The sequence below is a fragment of the Paraphaeosphaeria sporulosa genome (genome assembly GCF_001642045.1).
Source record: "Paraphaeosphaeria sporulosa strain AP3s5-JAC2a unplaced genomic scaffold CC84scaffold_4, whole genome shotgun sequence".
NCBI lineage: Eukaryota > Fungi > Ascomycota > Dothideomycetes > Pleosporales > Didymosphaeriaceae > Paraphaeosphaeria > Paraphaeosphaeria sporulosa.
The window spans coordinates 2,835,436-2,856,976 of record NW_017253363.1 but is presented as its reverse complement, the minus strand read 5'-3'; the positions used below and the strand labels follow the sequence as shown (position 1 = coordinate 2,856,976).

At 52.6% G+C, this 21,541-nt stretch overlaps 13 protein-coding genes across 13 annotated transcripts; 7 read left to right on the top strand and 6 right to left on the bottom strand.

Moving 5' to 3' along the window:
- Window positions 1-34: 34 nt before the first annotated feature.
- Window positions 35-1,691, top strand: CC84DRAFT_704836 (uncharacterized protein). Its single transcript, XM_018187116.1, has one exon. It carries the CDS (start codon window positions 149-151, stop codon window positions 1,502-1,504), a length of 1,356 nt encoding a protein of 451 aa, XP_018038037.1. The 5' UTR covers window positions 35-148; the 3' UTR covers window positions 1,505-1,691.
- Window positions 1,292-2,314, bottom strand: CC84DRAFT_1163789 (uncharacterized protein). The gene is made up of 2 exons (XM_018178338.1): window positions 1,914-2,314; window positions 1,292-1,842 (listed from the first exon to the last, which is right to left on the bottom strand). Exons 1-2 carry the CDS (start codon window positions 2,139-2,141, stop codon window positions 1,765-1,767), a joined length of 306 nt encoding a protein of 101 aa, XP_018038036.1. The 5' UTR covers window positions 2,142-2,314; the 3' UTR covers window positions 1,292-1,764.
- Window positions 2,255-3,845, top strand: CC84DRAFT_1195758 (uncharacterized protein; the record flags this gene model as incomplete). Its single annotated transcript, XM_018181418.1, has 8 exons — window positions 2,255-2,579; window positions 2,632-2,716; window positions 2,781-2,953; window positions 3,008-3,192; window positions 3,245-3,283; window positions 3,340-3,504; window positions 3,553-3,734; window positions 3,790-3,845. Exons 1-8 carry the CDS (start codon window positions 2,427-2,429, stop codon window positions 3,843-3,845), a joined length of 1,038 nt encoding a protein of 345 aa, XP_018038035.1. The 5' UTR covers window positions 2,255-2,426.
- A 161-nt stretch (window positions 3,846-4,006) lies between these two features.
- Window positions 4,007-4,207, bottom strand: CC84DRAFT_1087929 (uncharacterized protein; the record flags this gene model as incomplete). The annotated part of the gene is made up of 1 exon (XM_018174226.1): window positions 4,007-4,207. The coding sequence occupies one exon, from the start codon at window positions 4,205-4,207 to the stop codon at window positions 4,007-4,009; it is 201 nt and encodes a 66-aa protein (XP_018038034.1).
- Window positions 4,208-5,849: 1,642 nt separating this feature from the next.
- CC84DRAFT_1216589 (uncharacterized protein) lies at window positions 5,850-7,543 on the bottom strand (the record flags this gene model as incomplete). Its single annotated transcript, XM_018182820.1, has 4 exons — window positions 5,850-6,545; window positions 6,600-7,084; window positions 7,135-7,258; window positions 7,409-7,543. 4 exons carry the CDS (start codon window positions 7,541-7,543, stop codon window positions 5,850-5,852), a joined length of 1,440 nt encoding a protein of 479 aa, XP_018038033.1.
- A 2,087-nt stretch (window positions 7,544-9,630) lies between these two features.
- CC84DRAFT_1066531 (uncharacterized protein) lies at window positions 9,631-10,675 on the top strand (the record flags this gene model as incomplete). The annotated part of the gene is made up of 5 exons (XM_018173635.1): window positions 9,631-9,768; window positions 9,821-9,925; window positions 9,977-10,350; window positions 10,405-10,472; window positions 10,539-10,675. Coding segments are annotated over 5 exons (822 nt in total), but the record flags the coding sequence as incomplete, so codon positions are not given.
- Window positions 10,676-11,412: 737 nt separating this feature from the next.
- On the bottom strand, window positions 11,413-12,231 carry CC84DRAFT_1258712 (uncharacterized protein). The gene is made up of 2 exons (XM_018184849.1): window positions 11,494-12,231; window positions 11,413-11,442 (listed from the first exon to the last, which is right to left on the bottom strand). The coding sequence occupies exon 1, from the start codon at window positions 12,130-12,132 to the stop codon at window positions 11,503-11,505; it is 630 nt and encodes a 209-aa protein (XP_018038031.1). The 5' UTR covers window positions 12,133-12,231; the 3' UTR covers window positions 11,413-11,442; window positions 11,494-11,502.
- Window positions 12,232-12,407: 176 nt separating this feature from the next.
- On the bottom strand, window positions 12,408-13,182 carry CC84DRAFT_704745 (uncharacterized protein). The gene has a single exon (XM_018187115.1). It carries the CDS (start codon window positions 13,005-13,007, stop codon window positions 12,549-12,551), a length of 459 nt encoding a protein of 152 aa, XP_018038030.1. The 5' UTR covers window positions 13,008-13,182; the 3' UTR covers window positions 12,408-12,548.
- Window positions 13,183-13,336: 154 nt separating this feature from the next.
- CC84DRAFT_1163783 (tetrapyrrole biosynthesis, porphobilinogen synthase) lies at window positions 13,337-15,124 on the top strand. The gene is made up of 2 exons (XM_018178337.1): window positions 13,337-13,906; window positions 13,963-15,124. The coding sequence occupies exons 1-2, from the start codon at window positions 13,646-13,648 to the stop codon at window positions 14,872-14,874; spliced, it is 1,173 nt and encodes a 390-aa protein (XP_018038029.1). The 5' UTR covers window positions 13,337-13,645; the 3' UTR covers window positions 14,875-15,124.
- A 371-nt stretch (window positions 15,125-15,495) lies between these two features.
- On the top strand, window positions 15,496-16,565 carry CC84DRAFT_1175423 (uncharacterized protein; the record flags this gene model as incomplete). Its single annotated transcript, XM_018180154.1, has 2 exons — window positions 15,496-15,709; window positions 15,970-16,565. 2 exons carry the CDS (start codon window positions 15,496-15,498, stop codon window positions 16,563-16,565), a joined length of 810 nt encoding a protein of 269 aa, XP_018038028.1.
- Window positions 16,566-16,600: 35 nt separating this feature from the next.
- On the top strand, window positions 16,601-17,801 carry CC84DRAFT_1163781 (uncharacterized protein). The gene is made up of 3 exons (XM_018178336.1): window positions 16,601-16,809; window positions 16,948-17,131; window positions 17,199-17,801. Exons 2-3 carry the CDS (start codon window positions 17,079-17,081, stop codon window positions 17,368-17,370), a joined length of 225 nt encoding a protein of 74 aa, XP_018038027.1. The 5' UTR covers window positions 16,601-16,809; window positions 16,948-17,078; the 3' UTR covers window positions 17,371-17,801.
- Window positions 17,670-19,681, bottom strand: CC84DRAFT_1118170 (Thioesterase/thiol ester dehydrase-isomerase). Its single transcript, XM_018175513.1, has 2 exons — window positions 18,752-19,681; window positions 17,670-18,695 (listed from the first exon to the last, which is right to left on the bottom strand). Exons 1-2 carry the CDS (start codon window positions 19,420-19,422, stop codon window positions 17,942-17,944), a joined length of 1,425 nt encoding a protein of 474 aa, XP_018038026.1. The 5' UTR covers window positions 19,423-19,681; the 3' UTR covers window positions 17,670-17,941.
- Window positions 19,430-21,506, top strand: CC84DRAFT_704728 (uncharacterized protein). The gene is made up of 3 exons (XM_018187114.1): window positions 19,430-19,889; window positions 19,934-20,641; window positions 20,704-21,506. The coding sequence occupies exons 1-3, from the start codon at window positions 19,593-19,595 to the stop codon at window positions 21,316-21,318; spliced, it is 1,620 nt and encodes a 539-aa protein (XP_018038025.1). The 5' UTR covers window positions 19,430-19,592; the 3' UTR covers window positions 21,319-21,506.
- Window positions 21,507-21,541: the final 35 nt, after the last annotated feature.

Sequence of the window (21,541 nt, the reverse complement as noted above, 5' to 3'; positions counted from 1 at the left end):
GTATTGCGGACAAATATGGCTTGGTTGGGTACAGGGACCGGCTAGAGAAGGTCCGTAGGCGGAACACGTGGCGGTGCAGCCATAGTGGGTATCTTCCTTCCCAATAGTGACGAGCAGGGTCTTAGCCCAGGAAAGAAAACGCAAGAGTATGCAACACACCTACTGTAATTTTATCTTCTTCGAACTTTTACGACAAATTAACAGTCATATTGCAGACCAACCGACAAGCTTATGCAACATGGCCTCCCAGAGCTATGAATTCCACACGGACCGTAACAATGGATTCGACAACGATTACAGCAATAGCGACGAATTTGATCACCGATCAAGCGGAATTGCTGCTTCAGCGAACATCTACTCAGAGCCGCACGTCTTTCTTGACCTTCGGCATTACTACTCATCCTCTAGACAGGACAAGGTAGCGCAAACCGCTTGCATTCGGTTCGGCCATGAGGAAAAATCCTATTCCCGAAGCTCAGATTACATCTCTCGCCCTGCAGCATCATCTTCCAGTCGGACTCGGTCGGACTGTATTTTTCGCGTTCCAAGTGGCGACCGTTACGACAGTTCCTACTTACGCAATAGTCACAACAACCGTAGTACGTCAAGATCCCATGAGGTGAGTTCGTATCCGCCAGGCCACGATTGCATCTATCCTCCGTCCGCGTCCCCATCCAGCCGATCCCGCTCAGACTATATATCCCCTCCTGCCAAGGGAGAGCGACATCAGACCTCGTACTCGACGCAGACTTACAACACGTACGGTGCCACAGGATCTCACGAGGCCGAGCGTGCCTCCTTTCGGGATAAGTCAGACTATCAAATGATCAAGGAAGGCGGTCGGGACAACAAGGAGCGCTTCTTGGGATGTCACGGTATCGGTTTCGACGAACTAGATGCTTTTGATGAATCGAGAGACATTCTCGATGGATATCGAAGACTTGACGCGCAGGCGGCAGTTCAATATGCGTCTGATCAGGAGCACGGTTCTGACTGCACGCATGATTACGGCAGGCACCGAGAGACCGATGCGGTAATCAGCGACGAAGACCGTAATACTTTCATCAGACATTCTGGCAACCACAAGTACGTGATCAATGAACAAGATGGTAGCCCGGGGTACCGAGGGCACAGGCGGGCTCAACGGCGTTGTCACAATAGCCCTGGCAACACATATGACGATGATCAAGATTACTCTGGGGGATCGGATGACCATAAGAATGCTTGCTACTATGAGGGTTCCATCAACGCATACTGCGATGACCAACGATATCCTCGGAAATCGGCAGACGAGAATGGGTCTTCCTATTGCGAGAGGTCGAATACCGGATCCAACGTTGAGAGAGACGCGTTCCAAGGGCCGTATGAAAAGACCGACTCTTCAGACTGTGACAGCACAGATGCTATCGACTACTACAGTGAATCCGGTGTGGAGGACGGCGAAATGGGTGGCGACGATTTCATAGACGATCAAAGCTCGGATGAATACGACGATGACGAGTAGAGCTGAGTAGAGCTGAGGAGACGAGGGAACATCAACTGTCGGGACTCATACCTAGAATCCCTTACATAAAGTGGTTACTAGAAAAGCAATCGCTCAGAAATGGCCTTCAATGCCGCGATATCCGATTATATCTTCGAACGAACACCAGCCACTGTTTCTATGACAACGCTCTGCAGAAAACACTCAGATTCCACGCGATAGCTTAACATAAGCTTCCACCTATCAGCCTTGCGCAACGCTCTAGCTTCCATTCCCTAAATCTACACGCACGGCGGCGGAAACAGCTCTCTGATCGCGGCGTTTATGGGTTCTGTATGGCATCCGGGGCACCGACATAACTATATAAGACACGTCAGCCTCTGGATCCCTTGAAATGTACTGTTCCTTCCATGAAATATGGTCGGTGTACCTTTTGTGCTCCTGGCAAGCTGCTAGCGACTCCCTCTGTTTCGACGCACTTCGCCATGTTTTCCTTGGTCAGAGGAGACATCTTCTGAATAACGAGCTGCGCGAGACATTGGCTGGAGTTGATGATGTCGAGGCAGGCGTATTCGTCTTTCGGACAGAGGTCTTGAGCGGCTGCTGTAGCGACGAGGATGAAGAGAGTTACGACAGCGAAGAAGGAGTACATGGTCATGTACCTGGTAGAGGTTAACGATGGAGATGTGTCAGTGAGAGCAATTGTTGTCCCCAGTCGGAAGAGTCAAACCTCAAGTTACGACGCCTCCGAAAGGGCTGCCCCACCTCGGCATTGTGTTGTATGCCCCACAATATACACCCGTTGGGCCCCATATATGCGTGGTGTTTATTCGGGCATGGATGTAGATTAGGGTGTGCAACACCAAATCGGTGTCTGCTACGCCCACCAAGGCCAACTTCAAGGCTTCTAGCAACACGAATCGTGTAACACAGAAAATCCAAGATGTACTGGAAAAGTCTTTTGGTGCTGGCGCTCGCCGTGCCTGGCCGAGCGATCGTTCGTTTTCACTGCTCGCAGCTCGTTCGAGAGCGATTAGATCCTCTGGTGGAACCGGGCGCGAATCCGTCCGCGCATGTACATCAGATCGTTGGCGGCGTAAGTTGTTACCAAGATGCTCCTTGTCGTGCAGATCTAATGGGCACGCCAGAACTCGTTCAACGCGACGATGGAACCTGGGAAAGATATGCCTGGCGAGAGCACTTGTACGACGTGCACGTTTGCCGATGACTTTTGTGAGTGGACTCTAGACATCAGCAGAAAAGCTCCCCGCGCTGATGGAGTGTACGACCGCCGCAGCAAACTACTGGACTGCTGTCATGTATTTCCGTGCCAAAAACGGCACGTATAAAAGGGTGCCCAACATCGGGAACAACCAGTTTGAGAAAGCGAACGGGGGCCTGACAATCTACTACATGCAAGATGCCATCTACGACGAGAACCAGAAATCGAACGTGACAGCCTTCAAGCCGGTGCGTCGTCTAGTCAGGCACGACTTCATTCAGTGCGGGAAGTAACAGCAACAGGGCTTCCGAATGTTCATCGGAGACGTACACGCTAGGACTCTTGCAGAAGCCTCGCGGTACAGGTACCTGACCTACACGTGCTTGGACACCTGGACGCAGCGCTCGCCAGAGACTATTGCATTCCCGCAGCGCAAGTGCAAAGAGGGCATCATGACGACGCTGCGCTTTCCCACATGCTGGGATGGGTAAATGTCCACGGATCAGCAGAAACTTATTGCACACGTTGACTTCGCATAGGAAGAATCTCGACAGCCCCGACCACATGTCGCACATGAGGTGAAGCCTGCCTTTCCCCCATCACACGATACCGCGCATAGCTGACCGCATTGCAGCTACCCCGAAACCGGCACCTTCGAGAGCGGCGGCCCGTGTCCTGCCACACATCCCGTTCGCACTGCTCAGGTGATGTTCGAGGTTCTCTGGGACACAAAGCAGTTCAATGACCTGGAGTGGCCAGAGGACGGGAGAAACCCGTTCGTGTGGTCTTTTGGAGACGCGTGAGACTTCCTCCCTGATATGGCCTCGTTCTGTTTGACAATGTATAGCACCGGATATGCCAACCATGCGGATTACGTCTTTGGGTGGAAAGACAATTCGCTGCAGAAAGTGCTGGATTCGCCATGCTACTTTTACACAAACTGCTCCGAGTATGGACACAAGCTGCAGTCAGTGGAGGATATGAATAAGTGTGCGCAGAAGCCGGTTCTTGAAGAGGATATAGACGGCTGTAAGTTGGAAAATGAAATTTCCTCGTAGAGTGTGTGGCTGACAATGTGGACTAGGGCTTGATGCGTTGCCAGGTGGTTATCAGTCTCAGTATGGACCGACGTCGGGATGATGCTGTAGACTTGAAGACCAGATACTCCAAATCTGAGATACCATGATTCCTCCGCCACTTCGGTACTGTGTCGCGTCGTACAACCTTTCATTGCTGAGCATAAAATCTACACTAATATCTCAATAGTTAACAGAAGACACGTAAGCCATGTTAAAAAAAGTCTAGTTGCCTGCCAGTATGTCAGCCGCCTGCTTCTCTGCGAGCGCATAAACCGTCAACATCGAATGTCCCGGCGTCAGAAACGGCACTGCACTCAAATCGAGCACTCTCAGCCTCTCAAAACCAAACAACCGGCTCTGAGAATCCACCACCGCATTCAGCTCACCCTCCTCGACCATTCTACAGATAATACTTTTAGCCATTGTGGTTCCTTGCTGTGCATCCGCCCAGCGCATGGCCTCGAGCGTGGTGGCTAGATTTGTTACCAACCCTGATTTCTGGCTCAGTCGTAAACATCCAATCTACGAGGGCGTTCACCTGCATTACGCTCAGCTATCGTTGATCAAAATTGAGGTAAATGCGAGTGTGTGCAACCCTGTGCTCCGTGGAAAGTAGCTGAAAAGGGCGAACAGGGTGGTAGAGTAGTAAGCTGGATTATTTGGAAGGAAATATACATCATCAAGCGTCATGCCCGTGCTGCTCGAGACTTAACGGGGTATTGCACTGAGCTTGCCATTAGAGAACTCGTAGAAGGAACCCGCTGCGATGACGGCGACGGTGTTGGTAAGAGATGCAGTGAGGCGATTGGCGAGAAGCTGACCTGTGAAGGAATGGTGAGCCACTAAATTTCTATGAAGTCTCCATTACACCTGATACACTGTCGTGAAAGGAGGCAATCGTGATGTGCTAAGGACTTCACTCACCTGCAGTGCCGCCGCCTACAATCACATATTCATACGCGCGTTGACTATAGGCACGCCGAAAGATTAAGCGAAGAGCAGTTGACCAGATATAAGATCCATAGAAGAGGTGAAGACAGGCGTAGTAATGAAGGAAGTGAGAAGAAGGGAAATACTGTTTACATGATGTCTCGACATCATGATCAACAGGAGAGGCACACGTGAAGAACAGACTCGAAGCCTTTAGAAACCGGAAAATCTATTTAAAGAACAGCCTGGAGATTGATGAGATGATTGATTTGATCTTTGAGGTTGTGCCCATGGAAAGTACTAGCGGTACAGAGTTTCATATAGAGCTCGACGGGGGTCTCGGCCAGAGAATAGACGCTTCGAGTTAGGCTCGCGGAGCTACCTCCAATCATTCACTTCTATGTGGTGGCTTTGAGACTTTGGAGACCGAGCAGTTTCGGGACGGCTGTCTCCAGCTGATGAAATGAAGGGAGGCAGTCCCAAAGAATCCTCATACGCATCCTTCCCACCCATTCTTGGTCCTCTATTGGTACACAATGTAAGTTGCTGCCAGTGCGAATGTCATCAGCAGGTTTGTGGTTTTCTATGCAAACTCAACAGTGCCTGAGTGAGAAGTAAGACTTTTGGCTCATATGTCACAGGACAAGTTGAAGTTATGCATTAGTCAGCTGAACATATAGGCTATCAAAAAGATAGGATTTCTACGTCCTGTTGGATCTTGTTCTTCGGTTGTCCCCAGAATAGCGACAAGAAATCGACAAGTATAAGCCAACACAAGCCCATTCCAAAGCAGCCAAAACCAACGTTTCCACCGAATGACGCCCCCGGAAAAAGGTAAATGGCGACAGTTAACGCGTTTGGCGAGCGTTGTGAGATGTACCTTTGTGTAACGTATGTGACGGCGACTGAGTGCTTACGCTTACATCTTCAATTCGAATTTGCGATCGACAAGTGACTCGTGAGAATGGGCCGGGATATGAGCTTTCTTTCATGCATGAATTTCTCTAGTACAATAATAGATGGTATGGAAACTGCGGGTAGTGAGGTGCACGCCTGAGAAGCGACACCAGTAGCTGCGGACGAGATCGGAAAGCATCCGAACCCGGTATTGGTAAAATAGAAGTCGTGCTCGCGATCACCCGACATCTTCGAGGAAGGATGCCGTGCTAGTCGTTGTAAACGGCTCTTCTGCTTCTACCAGATTACCGTCAACATCGAAGGGGAAGAAGTCAATGCCGTCTTCAGGGTCCATTCCCAGAGTTTCTTCTTGGATAGCGCTGTTTTCGGCCAATGAGTTCTGGAAGCTCCAAGGAGTCATCTCAAGGACTGGCTGCTGTCCAAAACCAATCAATTGTTCTGTTTGGAGATCGAAGTCGCTTTCGAAGGATATAAGTTGCGTGAAACCTTCGTCTTGGTACTCGGGTTTCTGGCAGATCAGACACAGTCCGGCCTGGTCCAGGTCGGACCATAGTGTGCCGCATGATGCGCACTTGAGAAGGTCTCCGTCTTCGGTGAACGCAGTGACATCATTGAACTCTGAAAGGTCAACATCAATGCTGCTGAGTGACTGGTCTTCGGACGATGACACTATCCAGTCGGCTGGAGGCTTGATCCTATAGTGTATCTCCAGGCCTTGATCACAATTCCAGGTGAAAGCTGCAGGTTTGTTCCACTGTGTTCTCCACCGGTCAAGCAGGGTCTTCTCTTCGCTTGAGGTTTCTAGTAGGGCTGTTGCCTTCCCAATGTATATCAAGTAGTGGCATAAGAGACGTAGCAACGCTTCTTGCTTGGCCTCATGCTCGCTCCATCGAGTGGCTGTCTGATCGAATACCTGTGTGATTGGTCAGTGCCCAAAAGCGACTCGCTTGGAGGATCATTTGCTTACGTCTGAGCAGGTGTACCTCATACCTACAACAGTACCAAGAAGCAGGAGGAATAAGGACCGCAGCTTCACGAGCTTATCTTCGGATGCTTCGATCTCATTTGGGCGAACCAGAGGGTCCAGCGCCCGCAACAATCTGTCGCCTACACAGTCCCGCACAGAGCGTATCTCTTCGTCCGTACAATGTTCATAGCCGCCTTGCATTCCGGTAGTGTAGAGGCGTGTGGTCAGATGGACGAAGAGGCGTAAATATCTGGCTAGATTAGGGTCAAGGGCATTATGCAGCAGATTCGTGTTCGAGCTGCAAGAGAAGACCCCAATGACGCTGAGGGAAGGGGAGGCATCGTCCTCCGCGAGCCATCGAGCAAGGTGAGATGAGGCCGCGTCCACGTTCAGGGCAAAAGGTATGTGAAAGTCCAGATACACGTCGTCAATTGAAAGATGGTCTATGATGCTATCGATGCGATGCTGGGGTAGCGTGGTAACACCTGCGGGTCTTAGTCGTGAGCGATTACGAGGTTGGGGAATTATAGCGTACCCTCACTGAATATGTTGATTGCTTGAAAAGATGGCCTGATACATTCCATCCACTGGAGCGCCTTCGAGTTGGCAGCGGCTCGCGCAGCAGTGATACAGGTCTTGCACGGGTCGTCGCCCGAACACTTTCGCCATCAGCGGTTACCACCATCAAACGTATGTAGACTTACAGCTCGTTTGAGAATCCGGCATCGTAAACAAGCACCTTTTCTTCTTATTCCCTTTACTTCTGCTTTTCGGGTTGGAGAAAACGTCGAGCGGCGATGGAGACTCACGTCATTGCCATCGAGCGTGAAGCAAGAGAAGCCGGCTCCAGCTGTCATTACTTGTGATGTCTTCCGGCGCTTGTGAGGCGGGCCCTCCATGTGCAAGCCACCACGTGCATTTGTGGATGATTTGCTAGGGGCCATCTCTCACTGAATCGTGGTTGGCTGATTGTCGCGGAATTACTCAACCGAGGGCGGGTAGCTCTTTCGATGGATGCGTGAAGCAGTAGAGGACAAGACGAGCATGGCGTTTGGGGTAGCGATTCTGAAGCGTACGGAATGTTGCCTGAGAAGTAGGAAGGCTTGATTGGTGGTCGGCCTCGACTTCCACTTCTAAGAAACCCTTCACCGAAGCCAAATACGACTAGCGTGACCATATGCGGCTAGCGGAATCGGTTCAGCCGAGGGTCCCATACTCGCACCTCCATTAGTGAGTACGGCGACACTGTTCTCTACATGCGTCTTTACGTGGTAAAAACGAAGCATACCTGGTAATATCTCTTCCTAAAAATAATTCAATACGAACCGAGTCGAGAGTCTCTACGCATTAATCAATCGCCAATATGTGGCCCTCCATCTTTCTCGCGAGCGCGTTCCAATGAAACTACTCTGAACGTTGCCACCTGTTAGACGTGCGCAGGCGCACCCATGGAATTGATGTTAGACATCAGTGGAGAGTGTCATTGTGCAGGAGATTCCAAGGTCGTTTATTAGTACCCTACGGAGACAGCGAAGACGTCTCCTACTACCGGCCTGGGTCGAGAGAAACGCGGGTGCAGGTGGTCGATAATCTAACAATGAAGTGGAAGTATCGCCTTCAGTGGGTGAACTTACCATGTAATTCAATTGATGCCGAAGCATGTCAAAGATAATATTCCAATCTCAACACCAGGAATGAGGATGATTCTGCAGAGCCGGTCTCCTAAGCTTGCTTGCATGAGACTAGCATGCTGACTCTAAAACTGGAGGCCGCTTTTCTGCGTAATTATTGGATAACTTCATGGTCGCGCGATTCTTCACATGTCACCAAAGGTTGGCTTCCAGCTCTTGATCCTCCACCAAAATTAGACCACGAATCGCAACATGTCGATTGCCCATCGAGAGCAGTCTCTTCGATCTGCAGTGTTCATCCTCACTCCTTATCACCTAGGCTCGTTGCAGACAGTCAGCGACGGCGAGCAGCATTATCAGCGAACCACCGTTCGCTCACCACGAGCCCACTTCTATTTTCAGCATAAAATATTCCGACCCATCAACTCACGTCTTTAGAAAAGGTCGGAGAACAACCCACATCCGTTGGGCGGCCGCCTGCACCCCAGTCCATAGCCACGCGAGCTATGGCGCCGGGAGGACGGAACCGCACCCATTGGCATCAATCAACATCCATGTTCGGGCGGGCACGAAGCGCGCTGAGCGCCAGCCCTATGGAAGCCCCACAGTGCCTTTTGTATCTCGCCTTTCTCATCGTGGACAACATCGGCATGCTGAGTGCAGCAGCGATCAGAAGGATGCTGAGGCCATGCGTTGGCGGTTTATTTCAGGTGTAAGGATAAATATGAATTGTGGAGTCGGAGCGGCGCGGCGGGAGGAAGCCGTTGCTAATGCTGATGGGCTGAAGTCAAAGTGTTGCCTGTACCTCATTGGTACACCGCTGGCGGGGCGTACGAAGGGTGCATCTAACGGTCAAACAGGCGTTCATCCACGCAAACCTTCACTGTGCGGAGCACAACGCATTGTTGCTCAACATGGTCACCCGTAGTTTCCGTAGCATACTTTATTCTACTACAGGTCGTGGTGCACAGTGCTACCCGGCGCCCACCATCCCCTCGCGTCTACCAGAGCGTGAGCGTAAGCGATCGTCGAACTGTTGATATTGTGACCAGGGCAGGGCTGACGTTAATATGCCTTGACAGCCGCTGATCGAAACATCTGCACGTTCTCAGCCAATGGTAGCCGCGCTCGAAACATGCAGGTGTCGTGCAACCGTAAGCGCTCGCTGTTGCGCGGCAGTTCGGGGAGTAAGTTACTCACTTGGCTGGGCTCGGCCGTCTTATACATCTCTCCATGTGATATACGACGGTGGTTCTAGTATTAAGCACCGTGTGGCCTCGAGCTGAGGACTGTGGGACGCCCGTGTTCGATGGTACGCTCCTCCGTGTTTCGCAGTGACCTTCTTCGCTATCGTTCTGTATTGTATCTTTAGTGTCTTCGTTTCTTGTTTGACCATGGGAGACCAACGACTGATCATTCTCTGGGTCAATGCCGTCCTTATTACATTTACTTTGTGTGCGGTCGTCTCCAGAGCAGGACGTAAAATATTCGTTGTCGGGAACTTTGGCATGCACGATGGCCTCATTGTACTCGCTGCCGTACGCATTCGGTCTTCCTATCCTTAAGAAACATGTTATTGACGATCTCTAGGTATCTGCTACCGTATTCTCCAGTTTCCAGATGGTCAGCACAGGGCTCGGACTAGGCCTCCACCAAGCCGACGTCGACCCAGCAAACATGCCCGAGTTGAGAAAAGTACAATTTAAGCCCTTCCCAAACACATCATCACCCAACTAACACCCATAGCTCCTACTAACCTCCAACGTCTTCTATTTCCTCTGCAACTGGGCCATCAAACACGCCCTCCTCCTCTTCTACTCCGAAATCACCCGCGAGCGCACCCACCGCATAGCAATCTACGCCATGCACGGCGTCGCCTTCAGCTTCGGGCTTTCCAGCGTGCTCGTCGACCTGCTGCGGTGCCGTCCCTTCAAGAAAGCGTTCTATCCTGACATCGAAGGGTATTGTTTCAATATGGATGCGTTTTATTTGTACAATTCGAGCATGATGCTTGCGACGGATGTCGTGCTGTATGCGATGCCGGTGGTGTTTACTAGGAATCTTATGTTGAGGAGGGCGCAGAAGGTGGGACTAAATTGCTTGTTTGCGTTGGGTGGGCTGTACGTGCTTCCTATGCCTGTTCGGCGATACAACAAAAACTGACGAGGATACAGCGTCCTAGCAGCCAGCGCCGCACGCGTATGGGCCATCTACATTGGCGCCGTGAAGCCTGATTTCACGTGTGAGTATCCACTTCGCGGCTTCCTCAGCACCTTGTGGAGATGTCGTCTGACCAACGCCCACACAGTTCGCTTTGCAACCACGATGCTCTTCTCAGTAACCGAAAACCACATTGCCATCCTCGTGGCCTGCGCCCCCTCAATTAAAATCGTCGCCCTCCTCGTCTTCCCCAAACTCACTTCCTCCCTCGGCAAATTCGCCTCGCGCATCACGCCCCCCACGCCCTCCTTCCCATCCTGGTCCACGCGCTCTAGATCCCGCACCCCGATCCCTCTCGGTGCCGTCGACCTTGAGAGCGGCACATCTCACTCGCAGCCCAGTTCACCGATCAAAAGTCTGGCGAGGAAGATTTCTGTTGTCAGCAAGGGGGATGATATTGGGGAGGTGAGAGTCGCGCCGGGGCAACCGGAGGAGATATATAGTCGGGAGGGGGAGAGGCGGCCGAGTCGGGCGAGTAGGGGGTTCGCGAGGTGGTGGGAGATGAACGAGCGGAGGGGGCAAGGGAAGGCGGATAGTGCGGAGGATATGGGACTTGTGTATGTGGAGCATAGTTTTGGCGTTGAGCGGGAAGCGAGGACGAGGACCCCTGAGAGATAGCTAGAGTTCTGTATTGCTACTTGCTGAATGCATGAAAATTTGATTCCAGAATGGTACAAGACGCTGGCCATCAGCGTGATACATGAAAAGCTGGTTTTAGAATCATGCAGACGCCATCTTTGGCGTGAAAGACAAAATCTTGGGGTAACACAATACAAGACGCTGGTGTCAGCAAAAATTAGATAATGGGACCGCCTAAGCAGTCGTGAGAATGGTAAACAACTTCGGAATTGGAAGATATGGATAAGCAAGAACGCTGAGTCAACGCCAAAAAGACCAATAAGCCGCAACTCCCACATTTAGACTTTCAGCAATGTCTCGTCTGTCCTACAGTGGAACAGGAGGTTGAAGTTTAGAAGGAGAATCGAAGGAAGCTTGGACAATGTTAGCCAGGCAACCCGTGTCATGACTGGAGCGATACGTACAACCAGACACTAGAGTTGACGTTGGAAAGACTCCTCCCGGCGGAAGGTAGACTCGGACTGGCGAACCGTCTCCCAATCGCCGGAGGAAGTCTGATCTTCAGGGTCGTTATTGTCAGGTGCGGGCAATGTGGGGTTGCCAGGTAGGCAAGCAGTTCCGGTCTGCAGGTGCTTGAAGTCGGTGGGTCCGCCGATGACCATCTCCCTTGGTTCTGCGACCGGTTCCTTTCCCTTGCGGAAAGGCTTCTTGAGTGCCAGGATGAAGCGTCGCCAGATCGACTCCAATTTCTTGTCATCCTTCAAGTCGCCATCCCTCAGATCTCCCATGCTCCTAGAAGGTCTAAGCGCCGGATGTGGAACGGTCTCTAGGTGCTCGGTTGAGGCGCGTGATCGAAGTGAGGAGATTGCTGGGTCGTGATTCTTCGGCGTGCGACGGATGGGCTTGTTCGGCGGGGCGAGCGGCAGGGCAGTGAGTTCCTCATCTGGCTGTTCGATCATAGATAGGCGATGGAGGGTGGTCGTCGACTTCGTGTGGATGTTGCGCTGTTCGGTCGATGGTAAGTTGGAGGACGACTTCGACTTGAATATCATGCTGTTGAGCGGAAGAAGGTAGTGGGACTTCCGGTGTTGAGGTACGGGCATGGTGGCGGATTGATATAGCAGCTTGGGGAAACCGCAAACGACAAGCAGATTAACAAGACAAGTCCAAGGTATCACCGGGAGACAATGGCTCTTAGGTGCTTGCGCGAGTAGTAACTTTGGGATGTGGCGTGCGGCGTGCTGACGGCGTAGAATGGGTGTGAAGTCGAGTAAAGACAAAGGCCGCGTGGAGGGGTAGTTTGCCGCAAGGGCAAGAAGTAAAGGAAACGACAGACTCGACTTGGACATTACGCCATTGCCTGTACGGATGCAGGCGAAATGAGATGTGATTATAACGGCGGGTGATGCAATTGATATCGCAGTGAAGGAGGGTGCCCAATCAGAAGATAAGATGAACAAGACTTACAGCAGCGAACTTGCGAATTGACTGTACGTTTGCTATCAGGGCCGCGTCCGTCTCACATCTGATCATAATCGACGTGTAGATGCTTTCTGAATTCTCTCGCCCCGAATCGTGGCGGCGTAATGAACCATTTCGACGCAACGACCCGTGACGACGCAACGAGCCAACGCGAGACAGCGGTGCAGGGGTAGCGATTTCCAGAGTCATATTTTCCTTGTTCTTGAGATAGCAGATTTACTTCCTTTGTTATATACAAGCTCGCTCTGTAAGTGCCGTGTCGAGAAAGCCATTGAGCAGAATTTTCTACGTGGAGCTGCACGCTTCCGCTGTGTACCATGGAAGCAGTTACGCCACGGAGAGCGTTCCTGGCCCAGAGACGAGAACTCGAAGCTCCAAGTAAGCCCTTAGAGTCATTGTGGTTTAGTGTAACGACATTGCTGCGCGTCAGTTGCGGGCGCCCGCGTGAATGAGGTTGGCATTCCGTGGAGAGGCCGCGCCGTCTGGAGGGGTGCATGGAACGACGGCCAGTCCGGCGGGATGGTATCCATCTAGACCCTGGTGGTGAACCAGATAGCAGCCGGCGGGGTCAAGATCGGAAAAGCATCACCACGATAAGGTCCCCATCTGGTAGATAAACGCAGTACGCCGGGCCGATCGTTCCTGTCGTTGACATGCACGTTGATGGCTAGGTGCGCCTTGAGCTGTGAGAAGTTGGAAGCTTTCAATATGCACACACTCCCAAAGGCGGCCAATCAGCGGCTGCTTATACTATGGCGGAGAAGGCTCGGAGGTGCTTTCAGCGCTGGGCAGCCGCAGATTTCTTCTCAGCGTTCAGCTTCGCGTACAAAGGTCAGACGGTGCACAATTACAAGGCTCCTGCAAGCTCCTCCTCAGCCCCTCTTTCTTCATTCCGCGCCAGTGTTGAGTCGAGGTTGCTCACAAGCTTCTCGGAGTAAACCATCACAGGACCCGCCTCGGCTCGCGGCATCCTTGCAACGGCTCTAAATCCGCCACCTCGTCCATCGCATTTATTGCGACACTTCCAAGACCCTCCACTCCGCCCTACAGCCCAAAACTCGCCCATTGATACCCGCTGCATCCGTTCTTCGACCTCGCAAAGGGCAAATCTGCGCTAGTAATCGCACGCACACTATGTCTTTCTCCTCGCTCGTCTCAGATATTGCATTCCGCAAAGACGCGGACCGCAGTGACGACAGGGACGACCGACGACCACAGGTTTCGAGCGGTCGTTCTATGACCGGAGACAGCCGGCCAGGGCTCTCAAGCGGCCGTTCGTACGCCAGCACGGCAGCGACGAGCGTCAGTATCACCGGAGACATCAAGAGTCAGCTGCATGGAGGATACAGCCACCCTCTGGCCCGCTCATGGCAGGCAGAGCGGCAATTGACAAAGGTCAGCGTTTTCGAATATCCGCAATCCAACGCATGCAGGAGCTGACACTGCTACAGTCGATGCTTATCTTCCCTCTCTTCATATCCGACCAGCCCGACGAGGAGACCGTTATTCCCGCCCTACCCAACCAACACCGCCGCGGCCTGAACAAGCTCGTCCCATATTTGAAACCGCTCGTGGAGAAGGGTCTGAGATCCGTCATCCTGTTCGGCGTGCCTCTTGCGCCGGGGGCGAAGGATGCGTTAGGAACCAGCGCCGACGACCCCAAAGGTCCCGTAATCAAGGCTATTCGATTGCTTCGACGTTCGTTCCCCGATCTATTCATCGTCGCCGACGTCTGCCTTTGCGAATACACCTCACACGGCCACTGTGGTATCTTGCGGGATGATGGCAGTCTTAACAATGCCTTGTCGGTGGACAGGATCAGCGACGTCGCCATGGCATACGCCGAAGCAGGTGCACACTGCGTCGCTCCTTCCGATATGAACGACGGCCGTATTCGAGCCATCAAGCTTAAGTTGATCGAGGCTGGGATTGCGCACCAGGTCGTGCTGATGTCATACTCGGCCAAGTTCTCTGGCGTTCTATACGGCCCGTTCCGCGATGCTGCTGGCTCATGCCCGTCGTTCGGCGACCGTAGATGCTACCAGCTTCCCCCCGGCGGTCGTGGTCTCGCCCGACGAGCCATTGTCCGTGACATTAATGAGGGCGCCGATATAATCATGGTGAAGCCCGCTAGCCAGTACCTTGATATCATTAGCGATGCGAAAGAGCTTGGTAAGGATATGCCTGTAGCTGCATACCAGGTGTCGGGCGAATACGCCATGATCCACGCAGCAGCGAAGGCCGGCGTGTTCGACCTCAGGGCAATGGCTGAAGAGGCAACCCAGGGCATTCTGCGAGCGGGTGCCTCTATAGTCGTGAGCTACTTCACGCCCGAGTTCCTCGACTGGCTGAGCGAGAATTAGCTCGTTTATTTGAGATACGTAGGTTTTCCGGATGAGCAGCATTTTCTTTTCCAAAAAGGTTCCCACAGCATGGCGTTTCATATCACGGTCGAGTTTCTTTTGGTCATCAACGGTCATCATGTTGGATGCTTTGTTCACATTTCAAGGACTGTCCTATCACTAGAGCCATATCGGTATATGTGGTATATGAACTTGCAATGTCTTACGAAAAGTTGGATACACTTTCTCAGTAGTTTAGACGAAATCACACTGTTCGAGATGCGACTATTCGCCTGACAATGGTTCGAGACAACACTGTCGCGTGTCACTACTGGTTCTGATACCAAAACCAATGACTGTGCCCCAACCAGTTCCTATGCTTCAGAATTTGTATAGGCATAAATTCTATATGGCTACCAATTTCTACAAAATGGCTAGGCTAATTCGGAGCTCGGCCGAGCACAACCTCGTCTCAACTTCTTCATTGGGCAGTGAGCTACGACACTCTTGACTCAGGTTGCTCAACAGAGTCAGAAGCACTTCACCAGCATCATCAACATGTACTTGGAATGGCCCATATGGATTTTCAATGCATGCCCGTCCTTCTCCCTCCAGGTCATGAGTGTTTTGGGCCGACCCGAAATGACCCGAAGAGGAAGGGATGAGGCTGCTCGGAAGCGATCGGCATGGCGGCATTTCTTAGCTAAGCAGCATGCGCGCTTCACACTTCACTTTCTCGGTTTGCCTCCTCATGGCTTCGCTGTAGACGGTAATGCTCTCCCACCATCGGCGCGATTCTGGGGTTCGATTGGCCACGCTCGCTGGGTCATCTGGGCGCTAGGCGGTGAGGACGAATGTCAGCTTGTGCAGGGGGAAACTCCAGCGAGGCATTGATAGCGCTGTGTAATCGATAAGCTCATTGGAGGGGATTCCTCGGGAGGGATCAATTGATTGTCACTCTCGACGGGAGCATCGGCTCAGAACATGGGCTGGCGATACGCGGCATCGTGGAGTGGACAGGTGGCCGGGGTTCAAAGTCACCTTCCAATGCAGTCCATGGACTATAGAATGTTGGTATCTCTGGTGAGAGCACCCACCTAAGCAACTCCAACCCAGACTGTAGTACGTTCTTATCGACGGGCTGCACAACGGAAGTCTTTCGTCGGTCCACGCGAGCGAACAACGCACTAGCCGGCCGCTCTAGGCCTCTTACATTCCTCTTTGAGCCGCGCAGCTGTGTTTCACGGGCCCTGAGCATGACACTCGACGCTGGTTGGCCTGCCCAAAGAGTCAAACGAGATGCAGGGTCCGACGCAGGGTCCAGTCCACTTTTTGCCGGTATTCGGAGACAGGCACACGACCCGGGGCTTACCACCACTGCAAGAAGCCACGCGAGCGCTTCGGCGCTGAAAGTTCTGCTCAAACCCTTCGATATAGTGCGTGTATGGAGAAGGCATACCGCTCGCCTTCATATGACCGTGCATACTGTGCACAGCGGCCCCAGACGCGGATGGCCACGTCCACCGCCTAGAACTACAGCTCATGCGAGGGCTGCATGTATTCCCCGGGCGACCCTAGACGTGGGCCCGAGCATCTCGGCTGGCCCGCTTCACGTTTATCAAACTTATCACAGTGCAGCTAATCCGGGGAGCACCCTGCCGTCGGCGTGGGCTGCGGTCCGAGCGCTCGAGGAGTCAAAGGCGCACGTATAAAGCCGCCTTTGCGCCCTCGTGGGGACGCCCAAATGCTTCCTGCTGCTAGCTATTAACAGTGTCGGATTACTGAGCGTCTTAGAAGTGCGGAGATAGAAGATTTGAAGGAAGATAAGGGCATACATACTACGGTTGCTTCAGAGTAAAGAACATTCGAACGGATTGCAACACGCAGCATTGTCCCCAGGTGTCTTTCGGCTAGTATTACATTCACGTCCTCTTCGCATTGATCCCAAGCGTCAAGGTGAGTGCTCAGCATCCATTTCTGCCCAGCCTTGTTGCGCTGGCCAAAACTCGAGCTAGGCGCAAAGCCTCATGCAATCAGCGCATCGACCGCAGAGCAACACCGATGAAGAAGACTCTTGTCTGACTCCAGTTCCAGCATCTCAATCAGACCACATTCCTCCTCCCAGCGTACCAGCTCGCTGACCGACCACGCGACACACCAGACCGCACACCCAATCGCACACCGACCCCACCCTACCAACCAACCCACCAATAAAACCCCCCACGATGTGCTCCTACACCTACTCCTGGTACTACTGCAACCACGACTACTACATCTGGTCCGTCTCCCTTCCGTCTCCCTCCTCCCATTTCCCAATCCCATCACAACCGCTTACCTATCGGCAGGGCCAACTCGATCGAAATCTGCCACAACCGGCTCCTCTCAGGCTACTCGTACGACGCGTGGAGCATAGACATGTGCAAGAACATGACGGTCGAGTGCGGCGGGTTCAGCAACTACTACTGCCACGAGTGTAGCGAGGACGTCGCGCTCGAGTTTGAGCTGGACGAGATATAAGATGGGCGCATCGGGACCGAGACGGTTGCGCTGGGGCTGTTGCACTTGGACCCCAATGCTGAGCTGAGGGATGGGGGGTTCACACCGCTAGACTCACCGCCTTTCGCTATACAGGGGTGTGCAGGCGGTACGGCTGGAAACACCCACGCGAGTATACGCGAGGGATGGGCTTGCATTTGCGGTTGGCTTTTCTGTTGGATACCATGTCTTTTCTGATTCTTTCATTGTTCTCCCGCATCGAGCGAGCATTTTGGGCGCGAGTGTTTAGCGTCGCGGTTGCTCGGGATTTGGCACGGTACAGGCGTTACGTGGATTTGGATTGGGTGCTGGACTGAATCTTGTCCTGTTGATATACCATAGAGCGCAGTATGCTTAGTTTTGTGACAGAGGCTTCTGCTTAGATGATTTCCGTTTGGATCCCAATTGAGTACTTTCTCGTGTCAATGTTGCGTGGGTCAACTCGCTCTACATAGCATTCCTAGACTGTGCTACGCGCATGCCCGCACAAGTCCCCTCGCGCGATCTAACTTCGGTCTGATGTACAATGATTACAGGGTCGCCAGAGACCGCGCTACTCAGTCACACTCTCCTCCGCGGTCTGCGCGCTGAGTCCTACGCCCTCATGCTGCAGAGTCTCCTTCACCTGCTCCGCTCGTCTCCTCGCGTCAAGATACAGCATGAATTCCTGATACGTCCTCGGTACCACTCTGATGTTCTTCTTCACGGTGAATGTGTAGTTGAATGTTCCCGTGGGCTTGGAACGGCCGTGCTCGACATCACGCACTTTACTGTCCACGCGCACCTGCACCCTTGTGTATTCGCTCTGAGGGTCGAACTGCTCGTCTGGGGCACCGATGAGTGGGGGGTCTGTGTATACGACCGTTGCCGTCATGTATAGGATCGAGCCGACGGGTACAGGGTTCTGAAAGGTTGACGGATCGAGCGAGACGAACGTGGGGCGCGCGTGCGCAAAGGCAGCGGCGGTCGTGAATGCCAACTCGAATGTCTGCTTCAGCAGGAAGCCACCAAAGATCATGAATTGATGCCTGTTTCTGTTCTGGGGCTGCATGATGGTGGCGTTGCGGAGTATGGTGGTGTCCATGAAGTGCGCGTTGTCGGGTTTGCGGAGCTCGTCATAGGGGTCATGGTACTGAAGTTGCTTCTGCCAGAAGGCGTGTATGAGGTCTGATTCGAGGTCGTTGGGCGTGTGTTTGGTGAGAGCTGTCTCTTTGCGTTGTTTGCGGACTTTTGAGTTGCGTTCGCCAAGGTCGTAGAGACGCTTTTCTTCGGGTGAGGAGACGATGAGCGGGTTAACGTTGACTGGTCTGGAGACTGCATCAGCTGTCATGCTCTACGGAAATCAACTGGAGGAGCGCTGTACTTCTTTGTAGCTGGATCTAGAGCAACCATTGTCATTGTACAGTGTATGAGCACGTCCTCGTTCTTGATGGTTTGGCCCTCTTGCGGTGCTTTCGCGACCTGCATAGTGATCTCCATACTGCTCCTGCCAGTCGCATATGTGACTTTCCCAGACAGTTCCAAATCGCAGATCTCGGTCAGGGGATGGTTGATCACGATGCGATCGCAGCTGGCGGTCACGGTGGTTACGTCGTCGCCAGTGTGCTTGTACGCGATAACTCCAGAAAGCGCATCGAGATCCATGAATATCGTCCCCAACCGTATGTGACCGGAGGAGTTGAGGTACGTGTCGAGCAGCCATGGGTCTTGCGCAAGAGGAAGCACGACTTTGTGGTAGCTGTCATCCATGCGCTTTGGGGTCAAATCGCGTTCTTTGGGGACCTGAGGCGCAAGGGGCTTTTTGGCGCCGCTCTTGCTTTCCTCCTGTTGTTTGCGCAATGCTTCGACCCATGGCGTCTGCAGGCGCTGCGCCGTGAGCTCGCGAAATACGCCATCGGTTCGGCTGGGAGACGTGGTGCGGAAGGCGCGATGCGTCGCTGGAACTGTGGCAGGTCGCGCCAGGAACGAACGCGCACAATTGCACTCGGCGGCCCTGCTCACGCGGCGCAGTGTTATCCTGGACAAGTGAGCCATGGTGGTGGGTGGAGGGGCTGTGGAGCTGCTGGAGCAGGCATGACGTCGGGTACACTTGCCGTCTGTTCGCGTCTTGGCCTTCCCTCTGGGATCATTGCGGGTCGCCCATCCGAACACCTTCACTTCACTGCCCAAGTAGCTGCGCTTGCAGGTTTCACGGCATTGTGAAGATGTCCCGGACTATCGAATTAGGCCGCGCAGTGATTGCAATGCAGGCTGCCAACATTGAGCTGTGGCTCACAACATTGATCACTCTCTCACCAGACTTAAATAACCCTGCAGCACAGAACATCAGCTTCGACGCTGATAACCTCGAAATCGACACACTTCTGGACTATATGTCATCCGGAAATGTTTGGGTCAAACGTGGCAACGACATGCACATGTCCTTCAACTGCACAAAGCTTGGGCAACCCCTGGACAGTCACGGTCTTCAGCAGCTTGGAGACTGCATCGTCAATGCTCCAGTGAGTGATCGTGACCTACAGCATCTCACGTACTGATCAATCAGGCGTGGAAGCAACTTGGCTTTCGCATCTCGTTGCCTGTCAACTATGAGCCGACGCACGGAAAGTTGCACCTCAACATTGACCGCTGGCGTGAAGATGCACAGTCACCTACCAACGCCGAAGGTAGCTATGAGAGCTCACTCAGTGTAGACCTTTGGCCTCCAAATGCAATACCGATATTTAATTTGAACTCAATCGAGTTTGTCATGGCATTTTGCGAGACCAGAACCCGTGCACCAGCACGCAAGCGTCCAAAGCGGGAAGCGGCAAAGTCGGCACTTGAGCCCTGCGATGCCGAAGCCTTCTTTGCTGATACGATCCGAAATGCAGATCCATCAAGCAGATCCGATCCACTACTGAATTCGGCATGTCAGAGCAAGGCCATGGATCAAGGTGAAAGCATCCATGTCCAAGCGCGCTTATGCAAGACACCAAGCAATCCAAACTTTGATCTGAAACTCGCCTCCCCAAATCGTGGCAAAAGGAAGGTATATGACATTAGCTCAGAGCCTAATAATGTGGTTGTTGATATCACTGACGATATGTTGTCTGATCCGGCATGCATCGCAGCCCTGGCTGAAGCCGGGCTACGTTTTTCGATCTGTCTCCACCTGAAGGGATCCTTGACTAACCTCAAGGTAAAGGCCAATACATTCATCCATGGTTTGACAAACGTCGCTCCAGCTTTATGGCGTGTCAACTATACATCTGTACGTCGCATCCGGCTTTGGTGAGGGTTAGGTGCAATTGTCTGGTAGCTGATCCAAAGCAGGCATGCGCGCATGTGACGTACACTGCTCCAACCCTTGCTCGCTCACTCGACCGTCTCGGTTCATCAGCAATATCTGAGAGCCTGAAAGGCAAAATCGCAGAACTTAAGAAAATGCCTACCGGGGTGAACCCTAGCTTAGGCCGTGATGCGGCGTCGACTATCGCTGATCGGTTATGGTGCCACGTCCTGAAAACGCAATCAGTGAAAACAGCGTTTAGTTCGATCAAAACCTTGTGCGACCCCGGATTTCAGGCCAACTCTGCCGAAACAGGCGAAGAAATTCTGGAGGAATACAGAGACATTAGCACCATCATTCAGTACGGGACCGGCGAACAGCTGCACAACATCGAACCCAGCACGACGAATATTCAAATTGGCAGCACTGTTTGTCTAACGTCCAACTCGATCAACAAGGATTCTACCACGTCTACCAGTCAGATCTTGAACGAAAAGGTACCTGGGGAGGGAGAAATAGAGACCGGGCGTGATGGGTCAGTCAAGCAAAATTTACTCAACAATATTCGAGCTTCTCGAGACAACACCCTGGAGGTTCAGCGGTCGAACACACTGATTAGCCCGTGCACAGACGTTGAGCAAATACTTTTCAATTTCTGAGCGGGTCGCCACCGCCGAGGACTTTGGGATGATTTGCATTACTTTGTGGAAACGCCTCAGGAAAAAGGGCACGTACAAACCTTGCGATCAAGTGACTCAACTACTCTTAATAAGAACATTGAAAGGGGATAAATTAGACGCGATCGAATTCATCTTAACTAGTCCTGCGATGCCGAGGTGTGAACACGTAAGGAGCTCTACAAACAAGCAAGTAAACATTCCG